General features: G+C 43.5%; 1 protein-coding gene across 1 annotated transcript; it reads left to right on the top strand.

The window, feature by feature from the left end:
• Positions 1-315: 315 nt before the first annotated feature.
• Positions 316-19,556, top strand: LOC107390901 (RNA-binding motif, single-stranded-interacting protein 2). Its single transcript, XM_054745919.2, has 14 exons — positions 316-512; positions 5,717-5,907; positions 9,044-9,102; positions 10,064-10,155; positions 15,088-15,245; positions 15,414-15,493; positions 15,588-15,697; positions 15,773-15,819; positions 15,911-16,004; positions 17,036-17,083; positions 17,200-17,310; positions 19,038-19,118; positions 19,189-19,270; positions 19,337-19,556. The coding sequence occupies exons 1-13, from the start codon at positions 441-443 to the stop codon at positions 19,264-19,266; spliced, it is 1,221 nt and encodes a 406-aa protein (XP_054601894.1). The 5' UTR covers positions 316-440; the 3' UTR covers positions 19,267-19,270; positions 19,337-19,556.
• Positions 19,557-26,958: the final 7,402 nt, after the last annotated feature.

Raw genomic sequence — 26,958 nt, 5'->3', positions numbered from 1 at the left:
CCAAATAATTGTAGTCACAATTGTTTCTTGGTGGGTCAGAAGCTGAAAAGTTATTATTATTATTATTATTATTATTATTATTATTTCTAGCCAAAATTGTAACTTTTCTCAGTGTGCCAAAATGTATGATGGTGCGTAAAGGTAATCTGTTTGATTTGGCACCAGATGAGTCCCTCTCCCTAAACCTTGCTCACCCGTGTGTTATTTGGCAGAAACGGGATTTCTAAACGTTGTGAGAGTTATCCATCTCCTGAGGGTAAAAGCTTCCCGCTCTCGCCCTGACATGGAGATAAGAGATCCGACTGAAGCTTTAAACATATAGGCTGTGCGTGAGGGGAGTCCATCAGAGCGACTCCAATCACCGCCGCTGTTCCTGGCTAAATTTCCCTGCCTGACGTCAGCTGACTCTCAGCTCCTCCGGACACAGCGCCGCGTAAAAAATGCTGCTCTCGGTGCCGCCAAGGACAGGAATCAGCCCGTACAACGGCTACACCGGAAAAAACATCAAGAAGGTAAACGCCACAGCTTATTCATCTCGCTAAAAGTGAATGCACGGTTTTTCCTCGACGCAGTTGTTGTTCCAACTCTGCCCCCATCCAGCTAAAATCTGCGCGGCTGTTTTACGCTGCAGTGTCCTTGAAACTGGACCGCGCTACAACTCTCTTTCTCAGCAGCTGCAGCATTCGTTTTTGTCTTTCTTCCCTTCGTTTCTCGGGTAAAACCCAACACCAGGGCCTGGTACATTGTTTCCTGTGGAGAACAGTTGCTTTCGTTTGTTCCGACGCGGCTCTCTTCCTATTTCCAGCCTGCGCTCAGTTTACAAATCAGTCGTAGACGCGCGTAAAGGCGGAGAAAAAACCCTTTAAGAGCGCTTTGTGTCCGACTTTATGACTACGGATTATGGACGCGCTTACTTGTGCGATGTTATTATTGAATTTAACACAATTTTTTAAAGTTTTTCTCTGCTTTACGCGTTCCTTTACGCCCCACCCCTTCAGAAATGACTATTGAGAGGGTACGCAAAGCGCAAAAGCTGTGGAAACCCGCACAACCCGAGCATTAAGCCTCTTTAAAAGCACTTACATGATCAATTAGGGTGCATACATTAGGTATAGGGTACAATGACTCTGATCCTTGAACTGTATAAACTGTGGTATTGATTGAATTGCTCAGTGGAATTAATAATTCATGAGGTCACGTTATTATCTATTTCCAGTCACCCAGAAAAAATGGGACTTGTGTCCAGGAAACCTTTTTAAGTATCAAGCAGTTGAGATTTAAATCCAAATCTTCAAAACGGCACAAATTGTTAAAATGATCTTTAATAAGCATCCTTAAAAGCTGAACTAAAGCACATCCCTGCTGGCTTGTGTAATTCCCACGGCATGCTCACAGCTGGAAGGAATTGAGATTGCTCAGATTAATGACTCGGAATTCCTGGAATTCTGCATTCAGACAAAGTGTTCACTTCAACAGGGGGCTCTACAAACTCAAGCCTTCTCTAAAGGAACACTTTCTCCTCTTTTGAACATCTCATTGTCAGAGAGGTAAAGTCACACAGAGGGGAGACTTAAATCCAGCATCAAGTTGTAAGCCCTTTTTGTGTCATGACAAGAAACATGGAGAATGGTGGAAAAGGATAAAGAGACACCCCATTTTCCTCTACTTCCACTAACCCCTGTGGTTTTTTTCCTCCCGTGTTTGACATACTTTGGTTTTCTGTTCTGTCGAGGTTTTTGAAACATGAAGATGAAAGTGGAATGATTCAGAAGAAGAGTAATGTCACCTTACTGCTGCTGAACATCAAGGCTTTTCTTATCTGGGGTTTCCTACCTTTTAGTGGTTTGTTTTGCCATGATTATTTTGCCTGAAGCTGCAGGGATTAAATACAAAGATTGTATTCGTTTTACCATATATATTAACACCGTATACCAAGCAGGTATGGGACCCACTTTTTGGTGTGAACATAGAAAAATAAGCAATATCTGCTCGCCCAGCTAAGCAAGTTAACCCTCTGGAGGCAGGCGTTGCAGATTTACAATGTTAAAATCTACCTACCTGGTTACTCCACCTATGTATTTCATGAGCATTTTTAACTCAGAAGTACCCCTGAAGGACTTAGTTGTTCGTCCTTTTATCAAAACTTATTTTCAGCCTGAGAGAGTTATGCTAATGTTCAAAATCCTGCTGAAATCTTAACACAACTTAAGCAAAGCTGGCTGAGTAGAGAGATGTGCCACAACAAACCCTAACAAGAAATGCATCCGGCTCTCCCTTTAACTCTTATTCTTCTTTTGTTGAACTTAAAAAGTCCTTGAGGTACGTGCTCTCTCAACAGGCATCACCTGTGCTCCAGCTGTAATCATCTCATCAGTCTTCAGTCGGTGCCTGGAGCACACACCCATCCGCAGCACCATGCTGGTGGTGACAATAGAAACAGCACCGATATTTATCTTTCTGCTGAAATAATGACCAAGTCTGATGTGAGGACTATATACTGCACATTTCCAGATTTTCTTTATGCGTAAAGATCGGAAATGACAAACCAATAGATAATTAAGTCCCTGTGATTTTTCTCTTGTGGGTGTGTTTTTCAGTGGAGATGGCTCCAAGAGGTTGTGATGTAGTGCAGTTGAAACACCCCATTATTTTTGAGGTGAATCCATAAATGTATAGAGAAGTATAAACAGATTTGCACAGTGAAGAGATTAAATCCATGGCTTGCCAGGAGTTCTAGTTTTCATCACAAATGAACTGAGAGATCATGAAGTATTGCAGGCTGTAAACTGAGATGCCATCTCAGGCTAGAATCCAGCCATAATCTCCTGTTTTAAGTGCGCTCATGTTCCTCTGCAGGCACATTTGCTTGCGCCTGCACAACAGCAGTGAACATTACCGTACATGGATGGCAAAACACCTTGGGCTGGTGCAAGTGCAGTTGGTGGGTAGATGCGCTGTCGTCTCCCTCCCATCTTTTTTCTCAGATGAAGCTTAGCAGAGTGTTTTAATGAGACACTGCCTTCTGACTAGGGTGCACATGAGAGGGATTAGCACTTTAACAAACTAAGGTCCCAATTAGACAGGCCTCAGCAACCAGGCTGGGCTGCAGGCTCGGTCTCCCGTCAGGTCCTATCTCTCAGAGGCTCTGCAGGTGCGTCCCTCCTGATAGTCTGTGGAGGCAGCCTGAAGCAGAGGAGGAGGCTGCGATTGTGAGCAAACCAAAGTGCACTGTTTATGAGTTTTTTCTTAGTGATTCTGCACGCAGTCAGTTATGACCTTTGCTAAAATGATTACATTAATATTCATGTGCAGTAAAAAGAAAGAAAACAACATTGTTGACATCAAATAGCTCTTTTCAAACATGAAGGACACATTTAACTGTGTGTCAAACAGCTAAAGGTTATATTTCAACCTTTTGATGTGAGTGACAGTATTTGACCAATCAAACAGGTTTAAAGGGCCAGTGTGTAGTTTCATGGCACTGGTGGGCAGTACGTACATTTCAGGGTAGTTTTACACCATGTCGCCATGACTGTCGCCAATTTAAAAAAACATTATGGTAAATGTTGTTACCTGTAATGCAGAAAGCATGCAACCTCGGCTTGTCTCCTCTAGCTTTGATGGTCCTTCACTTAATTCCATCAAGAGATTGCAATGCTGATTGTAGTTTTCTGGGGCTGTAGTTTCCAGATCTGCTGAAGGTCCTGCACCTGCGCCTGCCATGACGTCATCATACTGCGGCAATACCGCTCAGCCAAAATATATTGCATCACCTTTTCAAATCTGTTCTCTCATGTAGGTTTTGGAAAGAGTTTTGCAGTTTTGTTATTAAATTCACGTTTCTTACTGCTTAAACGTTTTTGAATGTGGTGACATCATAAAGTCATATATCCTGCCAATCAGCTAGTGTGACGCCATCGACAGGTGCTGGACCCCCAGCCGGCCAGAAGGAAACATGATGTCTAATATGGTGCCCTCAAAGATGTAGACCCGGTACTTTAGACAGATTTCTATGATTATATGTTACAAAGCCGCTGATATTTTTTAACAACTGAATGAAATTTTATTCATTTTCAACGTTTTGGTGGATATTTCCACAGATGAAAGTTAAAAATACACATTGTCACTTGAATGCACGACAGGATGTTTATTCCTCTATTTCCACCCAGCTTCATACTGACGTATTGATTCTTGGAATTTCCCATCCCTGTGTTTTCATCAGTTTTAGATACATTTTTAACATAAGTTTTATGCGTCTATGTTGCTTTGAAATGTTTGAATCTTAATATGAAGGATTAAATAATTGATAGGAGCAGATTCATATCAATCAAGTCACAAAGTGACATTTTCCTCTTTGTGGTTAGTGCAGAGGTTATGGGGTTTAACAAGCCAGCATGGATCGATACGACTAATGCTAAGTCTTGTTTTGTTTCGCCTCGTCTTGTTTTGACCATGAGTCAAAGGTCAAGAAGATCAAACCAGCATAGATCATTACACATCTCATCATAATCTAGGTGACTCTTTGATTTATTTAGATGAATAACACAAAGAAAACATGAATACATACATTTTTATTTGACCTATTTTAAAATAACACGATTTTCTCTTTTTAATTTAAGTGTGCAGTGGCAACCTAACCTATCCACATATTTTAAATGACTACAAGCAGCTACGTAAGGAAAGAAAACAAATAACTCATGATTATCTCATTAACAGTCATGGTTGATTTTACGATGGATCAGAACAAATTCTGTGAACTCACTCACCTCAGCTACTCATGTCACTCTTCCTCCCTCTGGTCTGACCTACTGACCTAAGCTATAATTAAACAGCTCCCCTTCTGAAAGGAGGCAACACCAAAACCACGTGCAGCTGACAGGTTTTTTAAAAATGCACCAACCTACACAGCCTTAGGACTGAAATAAATCTTACATTCCAGATTATTTGTGCAAATATTTTCTAATTTTGAGGTTATTTTATTTCTGTAGTGTGTGTATTTTCTCTAAAGCACCACTGTCAAGCACCACTTGGTTCCAGAACTTTAATGTCATCAATTTTAGCCTTTCATCTCGGTGCAGAATGATAGGCATGAGATTTTAGGGCTGCAGTTTCTTCACCTCCTGCCAAAGTAGTGCATGGTTTGGGAAACCAAATGACCAGCAAGAGACTAGAACAGTGGTACTCACTCCTGGTCGTGGAAAGCCGGTATCCAGCATATTTTCCTTGTTCCTCTTCTCCAACACGCGTAACTCAGTGGCTGAATCCTCTGTGCAGCAGCTCATCAGGCTCTTCAGAAGCTGCCTAATCACCTGCTGATTGAAATCAGGTGTGTTGAAGCAGAGTTAAAAGTAAAACATGTTGGATATCAGCCCTGCAGGACCAGGAGTGAGTACCACTGGATGAGAGTATTGGTTCAGTTTTACAAGTCATGTTGTGTTTGTGCATTTTTATCATCTTCCATCTGTTCTTTTCTCATAAAAATGTTTTTCCCATACCTGTTTTATTATTGTCCATCTCAATTCACCTTTTCTTGCACCTCACTGGGTCAGATTGAGCAATAAATTTTATAAACAACCAAGCTCATCGTCATTGGCTCCATCTGGTAGAACTGACATTTCACAACCAGCTAGCTAACTATCAATTTGTACGTCGATTTTTATGTCTCAGTGTACCATTTCATATCTGATTGTTCTTTCTGCTTTTTGTTTCACAACAGACATATGTGTCCCCCTCCAGCCATCACATGGCTTCTCCAAGCCCCAACAGCAACAACAGTAGCAGCACTATCACCCTCAGCAACGGCGGCAGCAACAGCACTGGAGGAGAGCAGCTCAGCAAAACCAACCTTTACATCCGTGGCCTTCCTCCAGGAACCACAGACCAGGATCTGGTCAAACTCTGCCAGCCGTAAGTCACACACAAAAAATAAAAAACCAATAGCCTTGCTGTCTTGGTGCACACCTAGTAAATCTCTGTGGCTGTCTGCTGTGAGCATGAACCTTGTTAGAGGAGCAGAGTCGATTGCTGCAGCTCTGAGTGATGAGCGATAGCTCACTGGCTGATGTCAACACGGGCAGATGCAGCAAATGGATGGCTTTCTTACATTAGAAATGCACACGAATGCTAAAACCCTCCGTATTTATTTATTTAATCTGAAAAGGAGTTAATTTATAATATAGCTTTCTAAGGAACCATTCATCCCTTGTATGCAAACACTTTCCCATATCTGTCTCTTTCACACACACATCTCATTTTTGTCGTACAGTTTGATGACAGTCAGGCCGTGTTATTGACAGACATAGTCAAACTCATAAATACAAAACTGCAGCTCATCGACACGATTGTGAGGCTTCAAAAAGTCTGACATCAAACAGCGCCATCGTCTAATCCGTCGGATATGTTTGTTAGGCCTTGGGTGGAAGACATCAAAACACAGAGGGCTGAGATGAATGACTTGCTTTTACCTAATTGAATTCTGGAGCCTGGTGATGAGAACCAGAAGAGTGGAGAAAAAGAGGGAGAGAAGAAAAAAAGGAGGGAAACTGGAAGGAGGGTGGGTGGGAGGGAGTTAGGGAGGGTGGGTGAGGCCCGTTATTTTACAGCTGTCTGGAAGATATGGCTCACATGAGGCTGCCCAGCCCTACAGGAAACGGCAAACTCAGGGGAAAGGGAAAGACAAACAAGGGCAGCGGCGTGGGGGAGGTAGGGGTCGAGGATGTGGAGAGTCAGAGGGGGAGGAGTGAACCGAGTCCAGGGTTTGTGTGTCAGGTGGTGTGTGTGTGTGTGTGTGTGTGTGTGTGTGTGTGTGTGTGTGTGTGTGCGTGTGCGTGTGTGTGTGCGTGGGAGTGGTTCTCATATTTCAGCTTTCACACAGCAGATAAAATCATCGCATGAAATTTGCCTTTTAGCACGGAACATTATGGTCGGTGTAATTTTCACGTAAACCGCCTGAAGGAGAGCCTTGCTTCCAATCATGAGGATGTAAAGTAACAAAAGAACCACAAATCAGACTTTGGGTTTGCACATGAAATGTTCAAACCAAGACATTCCCTAAAGCTCCTGCTGAGATTCACTGTGCCCAGAGTTCAGGATCCGAGGAAGGAATGTGAATTGGTTCTCCTTCTTCGGCTCGGGATCTTGCCCTTTCTTGTCTCTAGTTGTTTGGCAATGAATGGACACTGGGCTGGACTGTGTAAGACATGCTGTCTCACACATGGCTGAGTCTACAGCCCCTCTTTCCACTCTGCATCAAGCAGGCAGAGGCCTCTGAACACAGTTCAGCATCCAGAACAAGCGTGCATGTTGAGCTCACTGCCTAAAGCCGTTTAGATGTGAAGTGGTGAACTTTGTGAGCTGCTGCTGCAAAAGTGTCAATGGATAGCCGCCCAGTTCAGTTAGTAATAGTTACTCTGGTCAAGGGGACTAATTCTAAATACAACAGAGTAGTTAATATCTTACCTGTTGTAGATACCTCTTTCAGTGGCCTCAGTTTAGAGAAATACAGATTAGTTCTGATCAGACTGATGAGCTAACAGCTAATCTGGATGAGAGCTTGTTCCAAACTGGATCACTGCTATTTAAAAACTCTAATCTCAGAAATGCCACAGCTACAGAGCTGCTAAGGGGGCATCTGAGGGAAAAAACGGTGAAAAGTGTATTGTGGCTGCATTTGAACTAAGAAAATTAATAAATCTTTGATGTGCTACACATGGTTATTTACATAGAATTATATAGTTACTTACAGAAGATATTAGTGGAAGAACACTTTCTGTCACAATTTCACATTTCTACGAGAATAATTATTACTCACCATTTAGTTAAAAACAGTCTCAAAATTTTAAATGACCTTGAAATTAACAGCTAAAACATTTTTGGGGGGAAATAAAAAGGTTTCCACTTTGTAAATGGTCACACTCTTACTTAGATTTGTGAATCTGGTCAGTACTAATCTCTGTTTTTCCAAACTGAGGTTGTTCAAAGAACTATAGCAAGTAAGATGTTCAGTTTAAAGTATCTGAACTGTGGCTTTAAAGGGAAGTCAGTCAACAACGTGGACATCATTCATTAGTGTTAATGTCCTTGTGGAAGGTTTTGTATTTGTAAATGATTTTCATCACTTTTAGATCCTATTGTAAGATTTTTGTTGAGATTAAACTTGTTTTAGTTTGTATTAATTCACCCTTTCCCTTAATTATGGTTAAAAATGATCAAACCATAAGTCTGGAGGTAAATTTTATTATTTAAGCAACAGTAAAGCAGCTTAAAATGATTTACAATTATGAATAATCAAGTCATAGCCTGACAGATTCGATTTTCAGCAAAGCATAATTTTATTTTGATAAACCTAGCATATTTTGAACATGACTTATTTGTCCTGGGTGAAACGAGGCTGTGTTGCAGTCGGGTGGAAGATGAACCGCAGCACGGGACAGTAAAGGGGGGCACTAAGACCCAGTGGAGGGTAAAAGAGAAGCTGGTTAGTTGAACGGAGCGTGGCTGCAAGCCAACATTGGACAGGACAGCCAAGGAGAGGGATATCAGATTACACTGCATGCACATGCCTGGAGAGATGGGAACTGATAGACTCTGCTGCACACAAGCATTTGCTATAGTCAGGTCCTATCCAACCTGCAGTGTCTTCATCCACCCAACATTCAGGATTAGAAAATATATGTTGGTAATCTGAACCATGGGCCATCATTTTCACCAACCTGCCACGCCATGTTGGAACCAGTTTGAGGAATGGCACTGTTGATACTGAGTGTGAGCTGGAATGAATAAAATATGGAAAAATCTATAGCTCCTTCAAGCTTGGAGAGACCCGTTGGACATTACCCTCATTGCATTTAATTTACCCCCTCAGAGATTTCCTTATGCACATAATTTATTACCAGGCTGTATAATTGCATTCAGTGTTGTTGCACAGAATGCATCATGGGGATTTTAATTCAGTCATCGTTACTGATGTTTTTATTACATTTGGAGAACAAAACCCTTGTGATGTTAAAGTGTAAAACCACTGCATGGATGGTTGTTGTTGCAGATATGGGAAAATTGTGTCCACCAAGGCCATCTTGGACAAGACAACCAACAAATGCAAAGGTGAGATTTGAACCACAAAACTGTGTTTGTTGACTAGTGCCACCGTTTCTTTTAAGATCGCATATGTTAAAACTTGTGCTGTAGTCATTGAAATTATGAATGCAAAGCTAAAGACACTAAATAGTACCTGGCTTTAAAGGTGTGGAACACTGAAAAAAAAAATTTAATGACTAATTCTGACTATAATCAGTCACTGTGAGTTTTTCATCCAGTCTGAAAATGAAAATAGTCTCCTACACCTATCTCCTGCATTAGCTTCTGATAGAAAATGGACAGTGAAAATCTAGGATTAGAAAATCCTGACAGATCTATGTCACACTGTCACTGAACATTCATGAACTCACCCATCTTGACTCACGACGGGGAAGGCTGTTGTTGTTGTTTTAACATCCGGAAATCAGCAGAGAATGTCTCGGCTAGTTTAAGATAACCGTTTGCATTAGCAACGTCCCCACGTGGCAGGAACTCCACCAGGCTTGTGTTATTTGTGGAGATGAAACATCCAGGTTACAAGTCAGTGGTAGAGATTGCGTTGCTGTTATCCAATCCGAGGCGAGATGTGCAAATATCAGGAAATAAGACTCCAAATCCTGCTACAGCAGACTTGTCTGTGGTAATCAAGGCGCTTTTGGGCATTTTTTGCCCTGAGTACTGCCTGCAAGGACTTATTTCCTACCAGAGTCCGCTGCAAATGTATTGATTAAACAAGTTTCCCACACATTTAAAGATTAATATGTATAATGTCAGATTGAAAAAGGGAAACATTATAAATTTACCTCTTGAAGGGATGAATCCAATCCCTAAAGCTCATCTTGCAGGTCGTGGATCTGCAGTATTAATACACTAATTGATTATGAATTGATTCAGATTGTACTGCTTCATAAGTTGAAGTGATGAACACGTTAATAAAGTTTCAAAGTTACCATGTGTTCATCTCACGATACAATTTTTACATCTGCAGGCTACGGTTTTGTGGACTTTGACAGTCCGGGTGCAGCTCAGAAAGCTGTCACAGCACTGAAGGCTGGAGGAGTCCAGGCTCAGATGGCCAAGGTAAGCGAGTTTATTTAGAACATCCTAATCATCATTAGAATAAAACTTCAGCCTAAAAAAATGGTCAAACCATCTAAATGTTCTTTTATATAAAAGGAGAGCCCTAATATTCCCTCTGTGTGAGAAGAAAAACAAGATAAAACTGATAAATGTCTCGTCTCGTCTCGTCTTCCTCCGCTTATCCGGGTCCGGGTCGCGGGGGCAGCATCCCAACTAGGGAGCTCCAGGCCGTCCTCTCCCCGGCCTTGTCCACCAGCTCCTCCGGCAGGACCCCAAGGCGTTCCCGGACCAGATTGGAGATGTAACTTCTCCAACGTGTCCTGGGTCGACCCGGGGGCCTTCTGCCGGCAGGACATGCCCGAAACACCTCCCCGGGGAGGCGTCCAGGAGGCATCCTGACCAGATGCCCAAACCACCTCAACTGGCTCCTTTCGATCCGGAGGAGCAGCGGTTCTACTCCGAGTCCCTCCCGAATGTCCGAGCTCCTCACCCTATCTCTAAGGCTGAGCCCGGCCACCCTACGGAGGAAACTCATTTCGGCCGCTTGTATCCGCGATCTCGTTCTTTCGGTCATTACCCAAAGCTCATGACCATAGGTGAGGATTGGGACGTAGATCGACCGGTAAATCGAGAGCCTGGCTTTCTGGCTCAGCTCCCTCTTCCCCACGACAGATCGGCTCAGCGTCCGCATCACTGCAGACGCCGAACCAATCCGCCTGTCGATCTCTCGATCCCTCCTACCCTCACTCGTGAACAAGACCCCGAGATACTTAAACTCCTCCACTTGAGGTAGGACCTCTCCCCCGACCCGGAGGTGGCAAGCCACCCTTTTCCGGTCGAGAACCATGGTCTCAGATTTGGAGGTGCTGATCCTCATCCCAGCCGCTTCACATTCGGCCGCGAACCTACCCAGCAAGAGCTGAAGGTCAGAGCTGGATGAAGCTAGGAGGACCACATCATCTGCAAAAAGCAGAGACGAGATTCTCCTGCCACCAAACTCGACACACTCCACACCACGGCTGCGTCTAGAAATTCTGTCCATAAAAGTGATGAACAGAACCGGTGACAAAGGGCAGCCCTGGCGGAGTCCAACCCTCACTGGGAACAGGTCCGACTTACTACCGGCTTTGCGGACCAAACTCACGCTCCTCTGGTAAAGGGACTGAATGGCCCTTAACAGAAAGCCACCCACCCCATACTCCTGGAGCGTCCCCCACAGGGTGCCCCTGGGGACACGGTCATAAGCCTTCTCCAAATCCACAAAGCACATGTGGATTGGTTGGGCAAACTCCCATGCCCCCTCCATCACCCTTGCAAGGGTATAGAGCTGGTCCACAGTTCCACGGCCCGGACGAAAACCACATTGCTCCTCCTCTATCTGAGATTCAACTATCGATCGGACCCTCTTCTCCAGTACCTTGGAGTAGACCTTTCCAGGGAGGCTGAGGAGTGTGATCCCCCTATAGTTGGAACACACCCTCAGGTCACCCTTCTTAAAGATGGGGACCACCACCCCGGTCTGCCACTCCCTAGGAACTGCCCCCGATGACCACGCAATGTTGTAGAGACGTGTCAACCATGACAGCCCTACAACATCCATAGCCTTGAGATACCCAGGACGAACCTCATCCGCCCCCGGGGCTCCGCCGCTGTGTAGTTGTTTGACTACCTCAGCAACTTCTGCCCCCGAGATCGGACAGTCCATCCCCAGGCCTCCCAGCTCTGGTTCCTCCTCGGAATGCGCATTGGTGGGATTGAGGAGCTCCTCAAAGTATTCCTTCCACCGTCCGACTATAGCCTCAGTTGACGTCAGCAGCTCCCCATCCCCACTGTAAACAGTGTGAGCGAGTTGCTGCCTTCCTCTCCTGAGGCGCCGGACAGTTTGCCAGAACCTCTTTGGAGCCGATCGATAGTCTTTCTCCATGGCCTCACCAAACTCCTCCCACGCCCGAGATTTTGCCTCGGCAACTGCCACTGCTGCACCCTGCTTGGCTATCCGGTACCTGTCTGCTGCCTCCGGAGACCCACAGACCAGCCACGCCCTGTAGGCCTCCTTCTTCAGCCTGACGGCTCCCCGAACCTCTGGTGTCCACCAGCGGGTACGGGGGTTGCCACCACGACTGGCACCGGCCACCTTACGACCACAGCTAGCAACAGCCGCCTCGACAATCGCAGAGTGGAACAAGGCCCACTCGGACTCAATGTCCCCCACTGCTCTCGGGACGTGGTCAAAGCTCTGCCGGAGGTGGGAGTTGAAGACCGTCTTGACAGGTTCTTCTGCCAGGCGTTCCCAGCAGACCCTCACTATGCGTTTGGGTCTGCCAGGTCTACGCGGCATGTTCCCTTGCCATCTGATCCAACTCACCACCAGGTGGTGATCAGTTGACAGCTCCGCCCCTCTCTTCACTCGGGTGTCCAAAACATACGGTCGCAGGTCAGATGATACGACTACAAAATCTATCATCGACCTGTGACCTAGGCTGCCCTGGTACCAAGTGTACCGGTGGGCATCCTTATGTTCGAACATGGTGTTCGTTATGGCCAAACTGCGGCTTGCACAGAAGTCCAATAACAAAACACCGCTCGAGTTCTGATCAGGTGGGCCGTTCCTCCCAATCACACCCCTCCAGGTCAAGCTGTCATTGCCCACGTGAGCATTGAAGTCCCCCAGCAGGACAATGGAGTCCCCTGATGGAGCACTATCTAGCACTCGTCCCAGGGACTCCAAAAAGGGTGGGTACTCTGAACTGATATTTGGCCCATAAGCACAAACAACAGTCAGGACCCGTTCCCCGACCCGAAGGCGCAAGGAAGCTACCCTCTTGTCCCCCGGGGTAAACCCCAACACACAGGCAGAGAGTCTCGGGGCTAACAAAAAGCCAACCCCAGCCCTCCGCCTCTCACCCGGAGCAACTCCAGCAAAGTAGAGTGTCCAACCCCTCTCCAGGTCTCGGGTTCCAGAGCCAATGCAATGTGTCGAGGTGAGTCCGACTATATCTAGTCGGTACCGCTCAACCTCTGCCACAAGCTCCGGCTCCTTCCCCGCCAGCGAGGTGACGTTCCATGTCCCAAAAACTAATTTCCTTGTCCGGGGATTGGACCGCCAAGGCTCCCGCCTTGGTCTGCCATCCGATTCACATTGCACCGGACCCTTCATGTTCCTCCTACGGGTGGTGGGTCCACAGTTGGACGAGCCCATGTATCCGGTTCGGGCTGGGCCCGGCCGGGCCCCATGGGCGAAAGCCCGGCCACCAGGCGCTCGCTCACGGGCCCCAACCCCAGGCCTGGCTCCAGGGTGGGACCCCGGTAACCCTCCGGGCCGGGTACTCCGACTCTTCGTTTTCACCGCCATGAAAGATCCTTCGAACCGTTCTTTGTCTCACCCTTCACCTAAGACCAATTTGTCATGGGAGACCCTACCAGGGGCACTAGGTGCCCCAGACAACATAGCTCCTAGGATCATTAGGGCACTCAAACTCCTCCACCACGATAAGGTGACGGTTCAAGGAGGAGCTGATAAATGTATCATGTAAAATAAAATGATAACAGAGGTAACAGAGGTAGACACTACAAGTCAAAGGTCAGGCCTTTCAAGCCAAAAGAAAATCATTCGATTTTGGTCTCCTGTCAAGTAACTGGTTCAAATGATCTTGGCGCGACTACTTCCTCAGATTAAAATGATTAAATGTGTCTGGTTTTGCATTAAGGAACATAAAAATGAAAAGAGAAGATAAACAAAAGATCAGAAATAAGATCTGCTGTTTTGTTCGTGTGAGTTTGCTACGTGGTGCAAGCCTAAATCGGTGTCTTCGTCTGTATCGATGCACTGAAGAATATGTGTTTGCAAAAACAAGTGCTCACGGATGCACATGGGTGCACGGTGTGCTCTTAGTGGCGACAGTGTTTGGGGAGCATGCACCAGCGGCTGCTCTCTGGGAGCTCGTATAAAGAAACTGTCTGTTCTCCCTCGTGGCATCTGACTCAGTGTCTGAGCAGTTCCCCAGTCAGCAGGGCGCAGTGCCCAACCATCCACCCTGTCAACACACACACACACACACACACACACACACACACACACACACACACACACACACACACACACACACACACACACACACACACACGCCACTAACTCCCTAGGAAATCTGATCTTACATTAAGCTGCATCACTGACATTATCCTGCCTCTTGCTAACGAAACAGCTCGATTTCACTCAGTCGTCCTTCTGGAGTTCACAAGAAGACTCGTGTCTTCGTCAGAGTCCTCACTGACTCACTCTGACTCACTCACCACTAAAACGAGCAGCAGGTTTTCTCCAGTTTGCACGGAGAAGAGAAAGGGAGGTGAAGGAGAAATCACCTTCATTGCAGGTCGCAGCCATTACACATGCATTATTCATGGCATTGAAATCAACTCACTCTGCATTTTGCAGGTTCTTAATCACGTCTCGGATGATAAATATGCATTATTGGCTGGAGGGGATACAGATTGGTTATCTTACAAGATAGCGTGGGTCAAATTGATTTTGTTCGAGCAGAGAATGGGTGTTAAAATGAGACCACAAGATAATTAAAAACATGCTTTTTTTTACTGTTATTACTTAGTTTTCTCATGATTTCTTAACCAGATCTAGAAGAGACTCACTATTGTTTGATTTGTTAAGAAAAAAGTGTTTGATTATCTTTATGACCTAAGAAACTGGATGACAATGTCGGCTTTGTGGAGGGAAGCTGGCGAATGCTTGGGTTTTTAAAAAATGCTAGCAACTAACAAACTTCATCCTTTTGGGTCGCAATCTCACACAAGCAAAAAAATAAATGATCTCACTGATATTTACCATTTTTTATTTAACATCTATCTCGTTTTAACCTCCTTTTCTCTCAGGAAATAACATTTCACACGTTGTTTATTTTAATGTTTGTTTGTGAGCAGCAGCAGGAGCAAGACCCCACCAACTTATACATCTCCAACCTGCCTCTGTCCATGGATGAGCAGGAGCTCGAGAGCATGCTGAAGCCTTTCAGTCAGGCCATTTCCACTCGCATCCTCCGCGATGCCAACGGGACCAGCCGAGGCGTGGGCTTTGCCAGGTAGAAGTGAGGCTTTGTGGGTCATTTTGGCAGCTGGTTACAGTTAACATGAGTTCTGAAGTGCACATGAACTATTATGGCAGCATTAATCCAGACAAGTGAGCCCTCTGGTGGCAAATGCAGCTAGAAGGAAATCTATGAATGAAACATTTTTTTTTTTTACTACAGGATGGAGTCAACAGAGAAATGTGAGGCCATCATCCAACATTTTAATGGAAAATATATCAAAACTCCTCCTGGAGTACCAGGTGAGATCATTTTCATTATTTTAACCGAATGATCTGGAACAATGTGTTGTTCTACCTTTCTAAAGCTGTAGATGACTTTTCATTGCTGTCTCAGTTCCATCAGAACCTTTGCTGTGTAAATTTGCTGATGGAGGCCAGAAGAAGCGTCAGAGCCAAGGGAAGTACCTGCATAATGGACGGCCCTGGACACGAGACGGAGAGTCTGTACGTTTATTTTAATTTTATTTTTTTCTTTGTTGTCTTTGTCCTCATGTTGACATTCTTGTCTGCTTGATGCAGGGAGGAATCACGCTGACCTATGACCCCACCACAGCCTTACAGAATGGGTCAGTCCTCCATCTCCAACTGATCTCCTGTACAGTCAGAGGTTCTAGGGTTGCAGCGTGGTCTCTGATTACTTTGTGTCTCCGTCTGCAGGTTCTACTCCTCTCCTTATAGCCTTGCTCCAAATCGAATGATCGGGCCAGCCTCCCTCTCGCCATACATGGCTTCACCTGTGTCCACCTATCAGGTAAAAATATGAAGGAAGAGACAATAGAAGGTCTTTTATCTAGAAAATAATAGAATAGACTTTATTATTCCCACAGTGGGGAAATTCACTTGCTACAGCAGCACAAACACTTTGAGATAATACAAGCTTGCAGGTAAACACTCAAAGGCAGTAATATATTATTGTAACCTTCAACCACTAAAAACAAAAAATAAATAGAAAACTTGTGTTTCCAGAACTAAGCAGCATAAGGGACACAGACGTACCAATTTACATCCAGAATTGCATGAGTATTGCACACATACTGAATATTGCGTTGGTGTTACTGTGTAACAGGATAATGCCAGTACCAGTTAAACTGAGGAGTTATATACTCTTACTGCAGAGGGGATGAATGACCTACAGCTTGTTATCAGAAACTTTAAAGCATCAGGCGTGTAATGGGACAGTTTCTCAGACTACACCCCTTCTTCTGTGTGGGGTGCAGTTTAAGATGACTTTTTTGGGCTTTTGTGGTTTCTGATATTGTGATCCAAAACAGATCTGAGGCCGAATTATTGTTTTGGTCCCCACACTTTCCTTAGGTGGTTAACAAAATTGCACTTCTTTTGGACTAGATGACTTTTCATTGTGGAACCAAAACTATTTATGCTTTTTTACACTCAATCCTGCCACCTTCACTCGTCTCTAAATAAAATGTACAATGGACAAATACACTATGGGGATGTTTCTTCACTAAATGTTGCAGGATGGTTGATTAAAATTCACATCTGACCAAATTCTATTGCTACTCTAACAGCTCATACATTAGGTGCCTCTGTGAGATGAGTGTTTTCTGAGGATCGGTGTAAAGCCAGACCTATTCTGCAGCTCAGAAATAGCCTAATCCTTGGGATTCCTGCGCAATTTTTTTAGATAGCATTTAGAACAAGCCTGGCATTCCTATATATTACAGTAACAGCTTTAATGCATTTTAGAGAACCTTCAAACTTTTGTAGATATATGAACGTGTTCATATTTATATAACGTGATGTCTTTTCTTGTTTCTGTAGTTACACAATCCATCCTGGATACATCAGTCATACATAATGCCACCCACAGTGAGTATCCTTAGTCCGAATGCTCCTTCAACATTCTCTTCATTTGGTCCAGTTAATTCTTTCTGACTGTCATTGTGTTGATGGTCCCCATTAACAGCAGTGAGTGTTTTCCACAGGGACCAGTACTCGCATCAGGAATGGAGCACACCATGTCCATCCAGCCAACTTCGATGATCGGGCCTCTGACGCAGCAACTCAGTCACCTTTCTATGGGCAGCAGTGGTACAGTAAGTAATGTGTAGGATTGTACTTTCAAAATGCTGAGCTTTGGCTCACATTTATCATCTAAAGCTGCAGACTTGTTTCTCCAATTGGAGGCAACAATAAGGAAACTCCGAAATGTATGGCTGCACAGTCTGGATTTTATGTTTGCAGGTTTATTTATGTATATACAATTTACCAATGTGCCTTGTAAATGGATATTTACACCATATCAATATTGCAAAGACTTCCATTGAATCACAGACTTAAACTGCATGCATTCATTTTTTTGTTGAGTACCAGTTCAGAACTACGGTCAAGAAGTAGATAATCTGATACTAAAATTAACTTGTTCATAATGAAACCAGCAGTACAGTATGATAGATGACAGCAGAAAGAAAACTCCCTCCAACAGAACAACAACCAGGCTCAGTATGGGCAGTGTTGTATATAGTGATGTAAGAAAATATCATTATGGAAATATATCACAATATTTTTTCCTGCAATATTATATTGATATTCAAAAGCAGTGTTTTTGGAAGAATTTCCATGCAAACATTTGTGTATTTTTTTTTACTTTTGGTGCAATTCAAATGCTGACCGCTAGTTGGCAGCAGTGTGCAATGGGTTTGTTTCCACCATTGAACTGTAAATCCTTCTATTATGGTTCAGATACCACATATTAAACATGTTGCATATCAATTTGGATTGTTTATTGAATTTTCCTACAATATTTTCAGTCTTAAAAAAATAGCTAAAATTGTCTGGCTGAATGCATCGTGTTTATCGTGATACATTGTATCGTATCGTCTCCCCTGAATCATGATACGTATCGTATCGCCAGAATTTCACTATTACACATCCCTAGTGTTGTACCTCAACCTGCTGAGTTCAGCAGTTAAATGTGTCATAGACGATCCATCACATGGTTATTTACATGGAATTCTCTGGGTATTTACAACAACAAAAATTTCAGCAGCAGAAAAATACACCACTTGAATGCATGTAGGGGTCAAAGCCTGGCAGTAGTTGTGTAGTACTTCAGCTAAAGTAATAACTGATTGTAAAAGTGACTGCAGTGCAATGGTTTATAAAGTAACATTTGGCATGATATACATATATAAAATAATATTAAAATGTTTCTAATTGATTATTTTCTTGTGAAAAAGGGAAACCATTAAAGGGAGACTAAGCTGTCTTTGCTTGCTTTTAGCACCCCCTAGTGTCTGTTTAGTAAAACCAAAAGTGAAACTTATCTCCTCGCTGTGCTTTCGTCTTTTTAACACCTTAATCTAACAGCTGAAATGTCTCCTCAGCTTTCATTAGTTTCTACAAGAGCGGTTCATCACTAAATTAAACAAATCAGTTGTGTTAACAATCTAAAGCATGCAGGATAAGTTCTGGAAACAGACTCCAGCGCTGGTATGTCAGCGCCACTTAACTAAAGCCACTTAACATCCGACAGGGACCAACGCGGTAACTCTGAAGTTGCAAGTGCGATATACTGGCGTGGTGGGGGTTCTGAGTGACATTTCAATAACCCTGTAAAGGGTCATTTTAGCTCATACTGCCTCAAGAAAATGATTTAAAATATGAAAATGTATTGTCTTGAATCTTTTACCATGAGATGAGATCTTGCTGCTTTTTGTAGATTAGGCCAACTTAATCCCCTTTTATACTCAATTCTGCTTAACTATGTCACTTGTAACATGGCCATCATGTTTAATTCCCTCAACATTTTGTATTCCTCTAGTATTTGCCTGCAAACACATCTATGCAGGGGACCTACATGCCCCCGTACACCCAAGTGCCTGCCACCAACATCTCAGTCGAGGTATGTTTACTCTTAAAGTTACGACTAATATTGGGTTTTGCAAATCCCTGATGTTTAATTTTTCTTACAGGAAAGTGCCGTCCAACAGCCTGTTGCCATAGAAACACCCACAGAACATGCAACCTACTCCTACCAGCATAACAAGTGAAGAGGTTGGTGTGGTCCGTGTTTTCTGTGTGATCCCGTTCCATAAACATGATTCTGTTGTTTGTCATCAGTTGGTGTCTGTGGCAGATCTTCCTTCGGAGCCTGGAGCTGCCGTCACAAGGCCCAAGTGCTGAATCTCGCAGCATGGCGACTCTGTAGCGTCGGACATCCTGTGGGGGAGAACATGAACTGTTCCACGTTCAAAAGGGACATTAAAACAAGATCTTTTCTATGAACTCATATTTGAAAGCAAGCAAGCGAAGCTGGACGACGGTGTGAGGACAAGAACAGAAATGAACATAAAAGTCAGAAAGTCACACACACACAAACACACTACATGCTAAATTCTTCTCCAGTGAGCTAGAAGGAACCAGGAAAATAATATTTCCACATTTTTTATTATTATTTTCTGAGTCCTGTTTTGTTTCGATCTTTTGTAAAATATGCAGGTTTTCATCTGATCTTTTTTTTTCTGTTTTGTACATATTTTCTCGTGTCCTAGTTTTATTGCTCATTGCAAAAAAATTAACTGAAGTACTTCAAAGAACTTATTATAGACAGGTATGACTTGACACAGTTTTCTCTTGAAGTGTTGGCAAGTTTATCAGGTATAAAACTTTGCCTCAGGCCGTCTGACTTCCTTCTTACTTTGGGGCACTTGACTCTCGGATGATTTATTGTTTAAATATTTTCTGCAAAGCTTCTGACAATCACACGACAAATTTATCAGTGAGGATGTTTTTATGAAGTAGATTTAAAGCATTCCAGTTACAGTGGCATGCAAAACATTTGCCAAAATGTTTTTGCGAGATAAAGATGACCTAAATTCCAAATGTCATGTACTCAAAATTAAATGTCTTCAATGTTTTAAGCAGGTTTACAGCTTATTTCAGATTTTACTCTTCAAAATAAAAGAGATGAGGGTCATCTTTTTTGTGAGTTTCTTACACATTCCTTCTCTGAAGAACTGAAGATTGAGCAAGGGTTTTTATTTATTTTGAAATTCACATAAGAGGATGGAAACATCTCACCGTTGGCTTTTTCATGCACAGTTACAAAGGATGCGTGATCTAACCGAAACCCATTCTTTTTTCCACCAATGTTTGTAATAAAAAGCCCAAATTGATGAAATCCCTCTTCATGTCTTTGAAATTCACTATTTGTGACAAATTAGAAATTTTCTGCATCCTATACAACTTGTTTCCTAAATGCACGAAACATTTTATAGATGCTACTTTGCAGTTTTGTAAAATTTTTGAGAATTTACTTTTAGGTTTATGTTTGATGCAAATGCAAAAACGTTATTGGAGCCCTCAGATCTTATTTTTTAGATGTAAAAAGTATTTTCTAAAATCAAAGCAACGATCTAAACTTGCGTAAATCGACGAGGACCTTAAAATTGAATCCTTTTGCTTGTTAATCTCTGAAGTACAAAGACCCAATTTTGCATGCCACTGCATTATTGTAAAAACTAGAAAATGTATTATTTCATTTCACTTTGAGCTGTTTGGAACAATTCAATCCAAAGTTTCTCAACAGGGATCAAAACACCCAGAGCTGCCTGTAAGTCAGAGAAACTTTTATTTTTTGGTTTGCTTTCTAACTGATGAAGTCACATCATACATGATGAAAGGATTTGCAGCATGTTTTGTATTTTTTATGGTAATTTCTGAATTTCTCATCAATTCTTGTAAAACCATATTTTATGAACTAAGCAGATGTTCCTTCAAGAGCAAGGCTCCATCCAGTTTTGTCTTCACCAGTGTGAAAAAACATTATTTTGGCTGGATTCTGTATAAAGATGCTTTTATACTGGCTGTTGCTGTATGTCTGCATCTTTTGAATTGTTGGTTTCAATCACCATTGTTTGAGACATTTTGTTATTTAAAGTATTTTTTTTTCTTGATGGATCGTATTTAAAAAAAAAGCATCAATTTTTATTTTTGATAGGGTGTTGCGTCCTGCAGATGGTAGAGTCGTCTTAACTAGTGGTGACATTTTATGTTTGTTCTGGTTTATTGTTGAAGTCAAAGCATTTTTAATGTTTTAACATACATTTTTACAAAGCTTGTGTCATGATTGTTGGCACTTTTTTCTTTGCATGACTCCAGATCATAATGATATTTATGTTTGTTAGTGTTAGTTTCAGATAAGCTGTTACAGTCAAACCCAAAGCAGATGGGATCAGTGACAGTGAAATAATTGTGCTCAAAACCTCAACTTACCTCATTTTGCAACTCAAGACTGTGTACAAGGTTAACAGGAAGCGACCAAATGCAGTCGGTCTTAGACTGCTCACAGCTGGTTCTGTGTCCACATCCTTTAACTCATCCATTCAATGTTTGGAAGCTATGCCCGAGATCAGTCATCTATGCAATAATTGCCATCCATATAAATGCAATAAGAAAAACATCCAAAAGACACATCACCGCCACACAATGTGGCTTCAAATTTCATGGCTTTTATCTTTTACTAGAATTTTTTGTTTGAATTGGTTCATTATTTGTGAACAAATTAGTACAAAAAGGGAGTTATGAAGTCAATGACCCACAAGCTATTTGTTTTTGTGTGTTTGAAAGGTTTTATTTAAAAACAACATATTTGTGCTTAAAACGTGACTCCACTCCCTGCTATTTCATCTTCTCCAGCATCCATCCCTTTGAAATGACTCACACAGAAATGCCTTAGACTTCACTGGAAGGGATTGTGAAACGCTACTCAGTTTTCTGGGCTTCTTATCTGACTGGAATTGTTTTCATGCACTGCAAATGTTAAAAAGTGTTTTCTTAAACTACTCAGAACACAAATATAGAAACTGACATGTCTGAACATCGTTTTCAGTCCTGAACATTGATGTAAAGTCAGCTTGAACTGAAGTACCCACTGCTGCTGCTAATTTTGGATTGCTATCACTTATAGCTGAAGGCCATTCAAAGTTTCATATGTGAGGACAACGTGTAAGTCTTGTTTTCCGCATCGGTTTCTCCCCAGTAATACTTGTACCACCATGCTGGATTATGCTTTCCTTGGAAGAGGGAAAACATGCAAATTCCTTCCAAATGAAAACTTCTCACTTGGTTTGATTTTTTAAATAAATGTTTTTCCACTGTAGTTTGTGTTTTTTAAGTGATTTTTATTAAATAATGCTATACTTCAGTTTGACTGGAGATGCACAAAACACTCATTAGCTCTGAAACGTGAAATCTCCCCATCTCTGAATCCACCTTTGCCCAACTACAATAAAATAAAAACAAATTCTGATTTGTGAAATCACCTTTGTGCTAAATAGCATTAGCAATGACCTATCACTCGACCTATTTTTGTTTATTTGGGCAGTTTTCCCCTTTTTGTTTGGAAGCCCTTTTAGCAGTATTTGTGCATATGGTATGAAATTTTGTTGCAAAACCTGTCTCTTGACAAATTTTGAAATTCAATTTGGAATTTTGAAAAACGACCAAGGGAACATTATGGAAAAGAAAAAAAAACACTACCCTCTTGTGACCTTTGAGGACAAAAGCATCCACTCCTAAAAGTGGCTATGAAAAAATGTATGCATTCATATTTGTTGTGCTTTTTTTCATAAATCTGTTAAACAACTGCAGTCCTGCTTGAACCTATATGGACTTTAATCGTTTTGAGGATTTTAACCCTTCAAAATCCAGTTTGATTACTCAATGCCATTGCAGCAATTTATAACACACACACACACACAGAAAAAGTTATTTTCCAAACACCTTTTCTGCCTTGGGTATTTATTACAAATCAGTCTTGGTCATGTTATGAAATATCTAAAAAAAAAATAACATTTTTTGCATCAATAGTTTTTGTGTAGCAAAAGATTTAAAAGTTACCATCCTCTCATGACCATCATGGACAAAAACGTCCCATTGACTTCCTTTCAGACCACAGTTTTTGATCCTGTAACATCTGCAAAAATACAATCATGCATTCTGTGATATTGGGGATTTATTTTGAAGAAAAGTAGCCAAACTTGTGATTTTTACTGTTCACCACCAAATTCAGTCATTTCTCCATTTGTGGCCCAGGTGAGAAACTCCACACATTTCTTTAGATCTTCTGCTGTTTGTGTTGAAGTCAAAAGGTCAACCTGACCTCTGATGGGTAAATAAGTTTGACTCTCTTACAGAACTACAAAGTGTAGAAAACAAAAACAATTAGTATGTTTATGCACTTGGTACCAGGGCAGCCTAGGTCACAGGTCGATGATAGATTTTGTAGTCGTATCATCTGACCTGCGGCCGTATATTTTGGACACCCGAGTGAAGAGAGGGGCGGAGCTGTCAACTGATCACCACCTGGTGGTGAGTTGGATCAGATGGCAAGGGAACATGCCGCGTAGACCTGGCAGACCCAAACGCATAGTGAGGGTCTGCTGGGAACGCCTGGCAGAAGAACCTGTCAAGACGGTCTTCAACTCCCACCTCCGGCAGAGCTTTGACCACGTCCCGAGAGCAGTGGGGGACATTGAGCCCGAGTGGGCCTTGTTCCACTCTGCGATTGTCGAGGCGGCTGTTGCTAGCTGTGGTCGTAAGGTGGCCGGTGCCAGTCGTGGTGGCAACCCCCGTACCCGCTGGTGGACACCAGAGGTTCGGGGAGCCGTCAGGCTGAAGAAGGAGGCCTACAGGGCGTGGCTGGTCTGTGGGTCTCCGGAGGCAGCAGACAGGTACCGGATAGCCAAGCGGGGTGCAGCAGTGGCAGTTGCCGAGGCAAAATCTCGGGCGTGGGAGGAGTTTGGTGAGGCCATGGAGAAAGACTATCGATCGGCTCCAAAGAGGTTCTGGCAAACTGTCCGGCGCCTCAGGAGAGGAAGGCAGCAACTGGCTCACACTGTTTACAGTGGGGATGGGGAGCAGCTGACGTCAACTGAGGCTATAGTCGGACGGTGGAAGGAATACTTTGAGGAGCTCCTCAATCCCACCAATGCGCATTCCGAGGAGGAACCAGAGCTGGGAGGCCTGGGGATGGACTGTCCGATCTCGGGGGCAGAAGTTGCTGAGATAGTCAAACAACTACACAGCGGCGGAGCCCCGGGGGCGGATGAGGTTCGTCCTGGGTATCTCAAGGCTATGGATGTTGTAGGGCTGTCATGGTTGACACGTCTCTACAACATTGCGTGGTCATCGGGGGCAGTTCCTAGGGAGTGGCAGACCGGGGTGGTGGTCCCCATCTTTAAGAAGGGTGACCTGAGGGTGTGTTCCAACTATAGGGGGATCACACTCCTCAGCCTCCCTGGAAAGGTCTACGCCAAGGTACTGGAGAGGAGGGTCCGATCGATAGTTGAATCTCAGATAGAGGAGGAGCAATGTGGTTTTCATCCTGGCCGTGGAACTGTGGACCAGCTCTATACCCTTGCAAGGGTGATGGAGGGGGCATGGGAGTTTGCCCAACCAATCCACATGTGCTTTGTGGATTTGGAGAAGGCTTATGACCGTGTCCCCAGGGGCACCCTGTGGGGGACGCTCCAGGAGTATGGGGTGGGTGGCTTTCTGTTAAGGGCCATTCAGTCCCTTTACCAGAGGAGCGTGAGTTTGGTCCGCATAGCCGGTAGTAAGTCGGACCTGTTCCCAGTGAGGGTTGGACTCCGCCAGGGCTGCCCTTTGTCACCGGTTCTGTTCATCACTTTTATGGACAGAATTTCTAGACGCAGCCGTGGTGTGGAGTGTGTCGAGTTTGGTGGCAGGAGAATCTCGTCTCTGCTTTTTGCGGATGATGTGGTCCTCCTAGCTTCATCCAGCTCTGACCTTCAGCTCTTGCTGGGTAGGTTCGCGGCCGAATGTGAAGCGGCTGGGATGAGGATCAGCACCTCCAAATCTGAGACCATGGTTCTCGACCGGAAAAGGGTGGCTTGCCACCTCCGTGTCGGGGGAGAGGTCCTACCTCAAGTGGAGGAGTTTAAGTATCTCGGGGTCTTGTTCACGAGTGAGGGTAGGAGGGATCAGGAGATCGACAGGCGGATTGGTTCGGCGTCTGCAGTGATGCGGACGCTGAGCCGATCTGTCGTGGGGAAGAGGGAGCTGAGCCAGAAAGCCAGGCTCTCGATTTACCGGTCGATCTACGTCCCAATCCTCACCTATGGTCATGAGCTTTGGGTAATGACCGAAAGAACGAGATCGCGGATACAAGCGGCCGAAATGAGTTTCCTCCGTAGGGTGGCCGGGCTCAGCCTTAGAGATAGGGTGAGGAGCTCGGACATTCGGGAGGGACTCGGAGTAGAACCGCTGCTCCTCCGGATCGAAAGGAGCCAGTTGAGGTGGTTTGGGCATCTGGTCAGGATGCCTCCTGGACGCCTCCCCGGGGAGGTGTTTCGGGCATGTCCTGCCGGCAGAAGGCCCCCGGGTCGACCCAGGACACGTTGGAGAGGTTACATCTCCAATCTGGTCCGGGAACGCCTTGGGGTCCTGCCGGAGGAGCTGGTGGACAAGGCCGGGGAGAGGACGGCCTGGAGCTCCCTAATTGGGATGCTGCCCCCGCGACCCGGACCCGGATAAGTGGAGGAAGACGAAGACGACGAAGATGTTTATGCACCTGGCTGGAGGCAAATAGATTTTTTGGAAAATAACTTTTTTTTAATTACAGAAGACATTGAGTAATCAAACTGGACTTTGAAGGGTTAAAATCCTCAAAATGATTAAAATATAAAGGTTTGAGCAGGACTGAAGTTGTTGACCAGATCTATGACTGTATACATGTTTTATAGCCACTTTTATGAGCGGACATTTTTGTCCTCTAAGGTCACAAGAGGAAGTGATGCCTGAGGGTTAATTAGGGGTATATCTCATAGTTGAGATGAATCAGAATTAAACTTGGAATTCGACCTTCCAAGCCAGAATTGAAAGCCAAGAAATCTACACCAACCGTTGCAGTAGCAAAGATTTTTCTCTGCTTTTACAGGATGGCTTGCCAGAATACAGAATTGATGAACGAAGACACAAACGTCACAAAACTGGATAATTTATTTCTTTAAACAACTTGTCTAAATAGCAAATACATTAAAAAATGTTTTTACACAGTTGACTGTATATGTTTTAAGTATGTACAAAATTCAAAATATACTGAATATGCCACAAAAGTTGCTGTAGAACCAAAAGACGCTCAAGTACATGAAAATAGACTTTAATTTAAAATCTTATCAAGAAAAACAAATAACTGGCAAAAGTTTTCTCACCCTGCTGTGTAACATTGTAACCGATCAGTTACATTAGAATCAGAAAGACGTTACTTTCATTATAAATCATACTCTGAGGGAATGTCATGTTTTTAAAAGAAATATTTTAAACAACAATCTGCAGCAGTGAGTAAAAAGATCAAAAACCTAACAGACTATTTTTTACTCATCTGGAATAACCAATAATAGTTGGTCGTTGGTAGCCCTTTTGCATGACAAGAACAAAACATGTCATGCTCGGATACAGAAACCGATTTTAGCCTATATGCTCTGCAGGTGTTCAGTGGGAGTCCTTGTTCCCGAGGCAAAGTTATATATATATATATATTTTTTTGCACCAAACAAAGAACATTGTTGGCTTCTTGGATTTAAGAAACAAAGGTAAGACCTCAGAGTATGATTTGTTGGTCAAATTCAGCTGTGGCAGGGTAACAGAAAACGCAGTGTTTCAGCTGCTATGCTGATGCTCTACTGATGCACCAAAACGTGACGGAGCTGCAGGAAAGG

Source organism: Nothobranchius furzeri, chromosome 15, assembly GCF_043380555.1.
Source record: "Nothobranchius furzeri strain GRZ-AD chromosome 15, NfurGRZ-RIMD1, whole genome shotgun sequence".
Lineage (NCBI taxonomy): Eukaryota > Metazoa > Chordata > Actinopteri > Cyprinodontiformes > Nothobranchiidae > Nothobranchius > Nothobranchius furzeri.
Note: the sequence above shows the minus strand (reverse complement) of the source record. Positions and strands in the feature narration are given on the sequence as shown.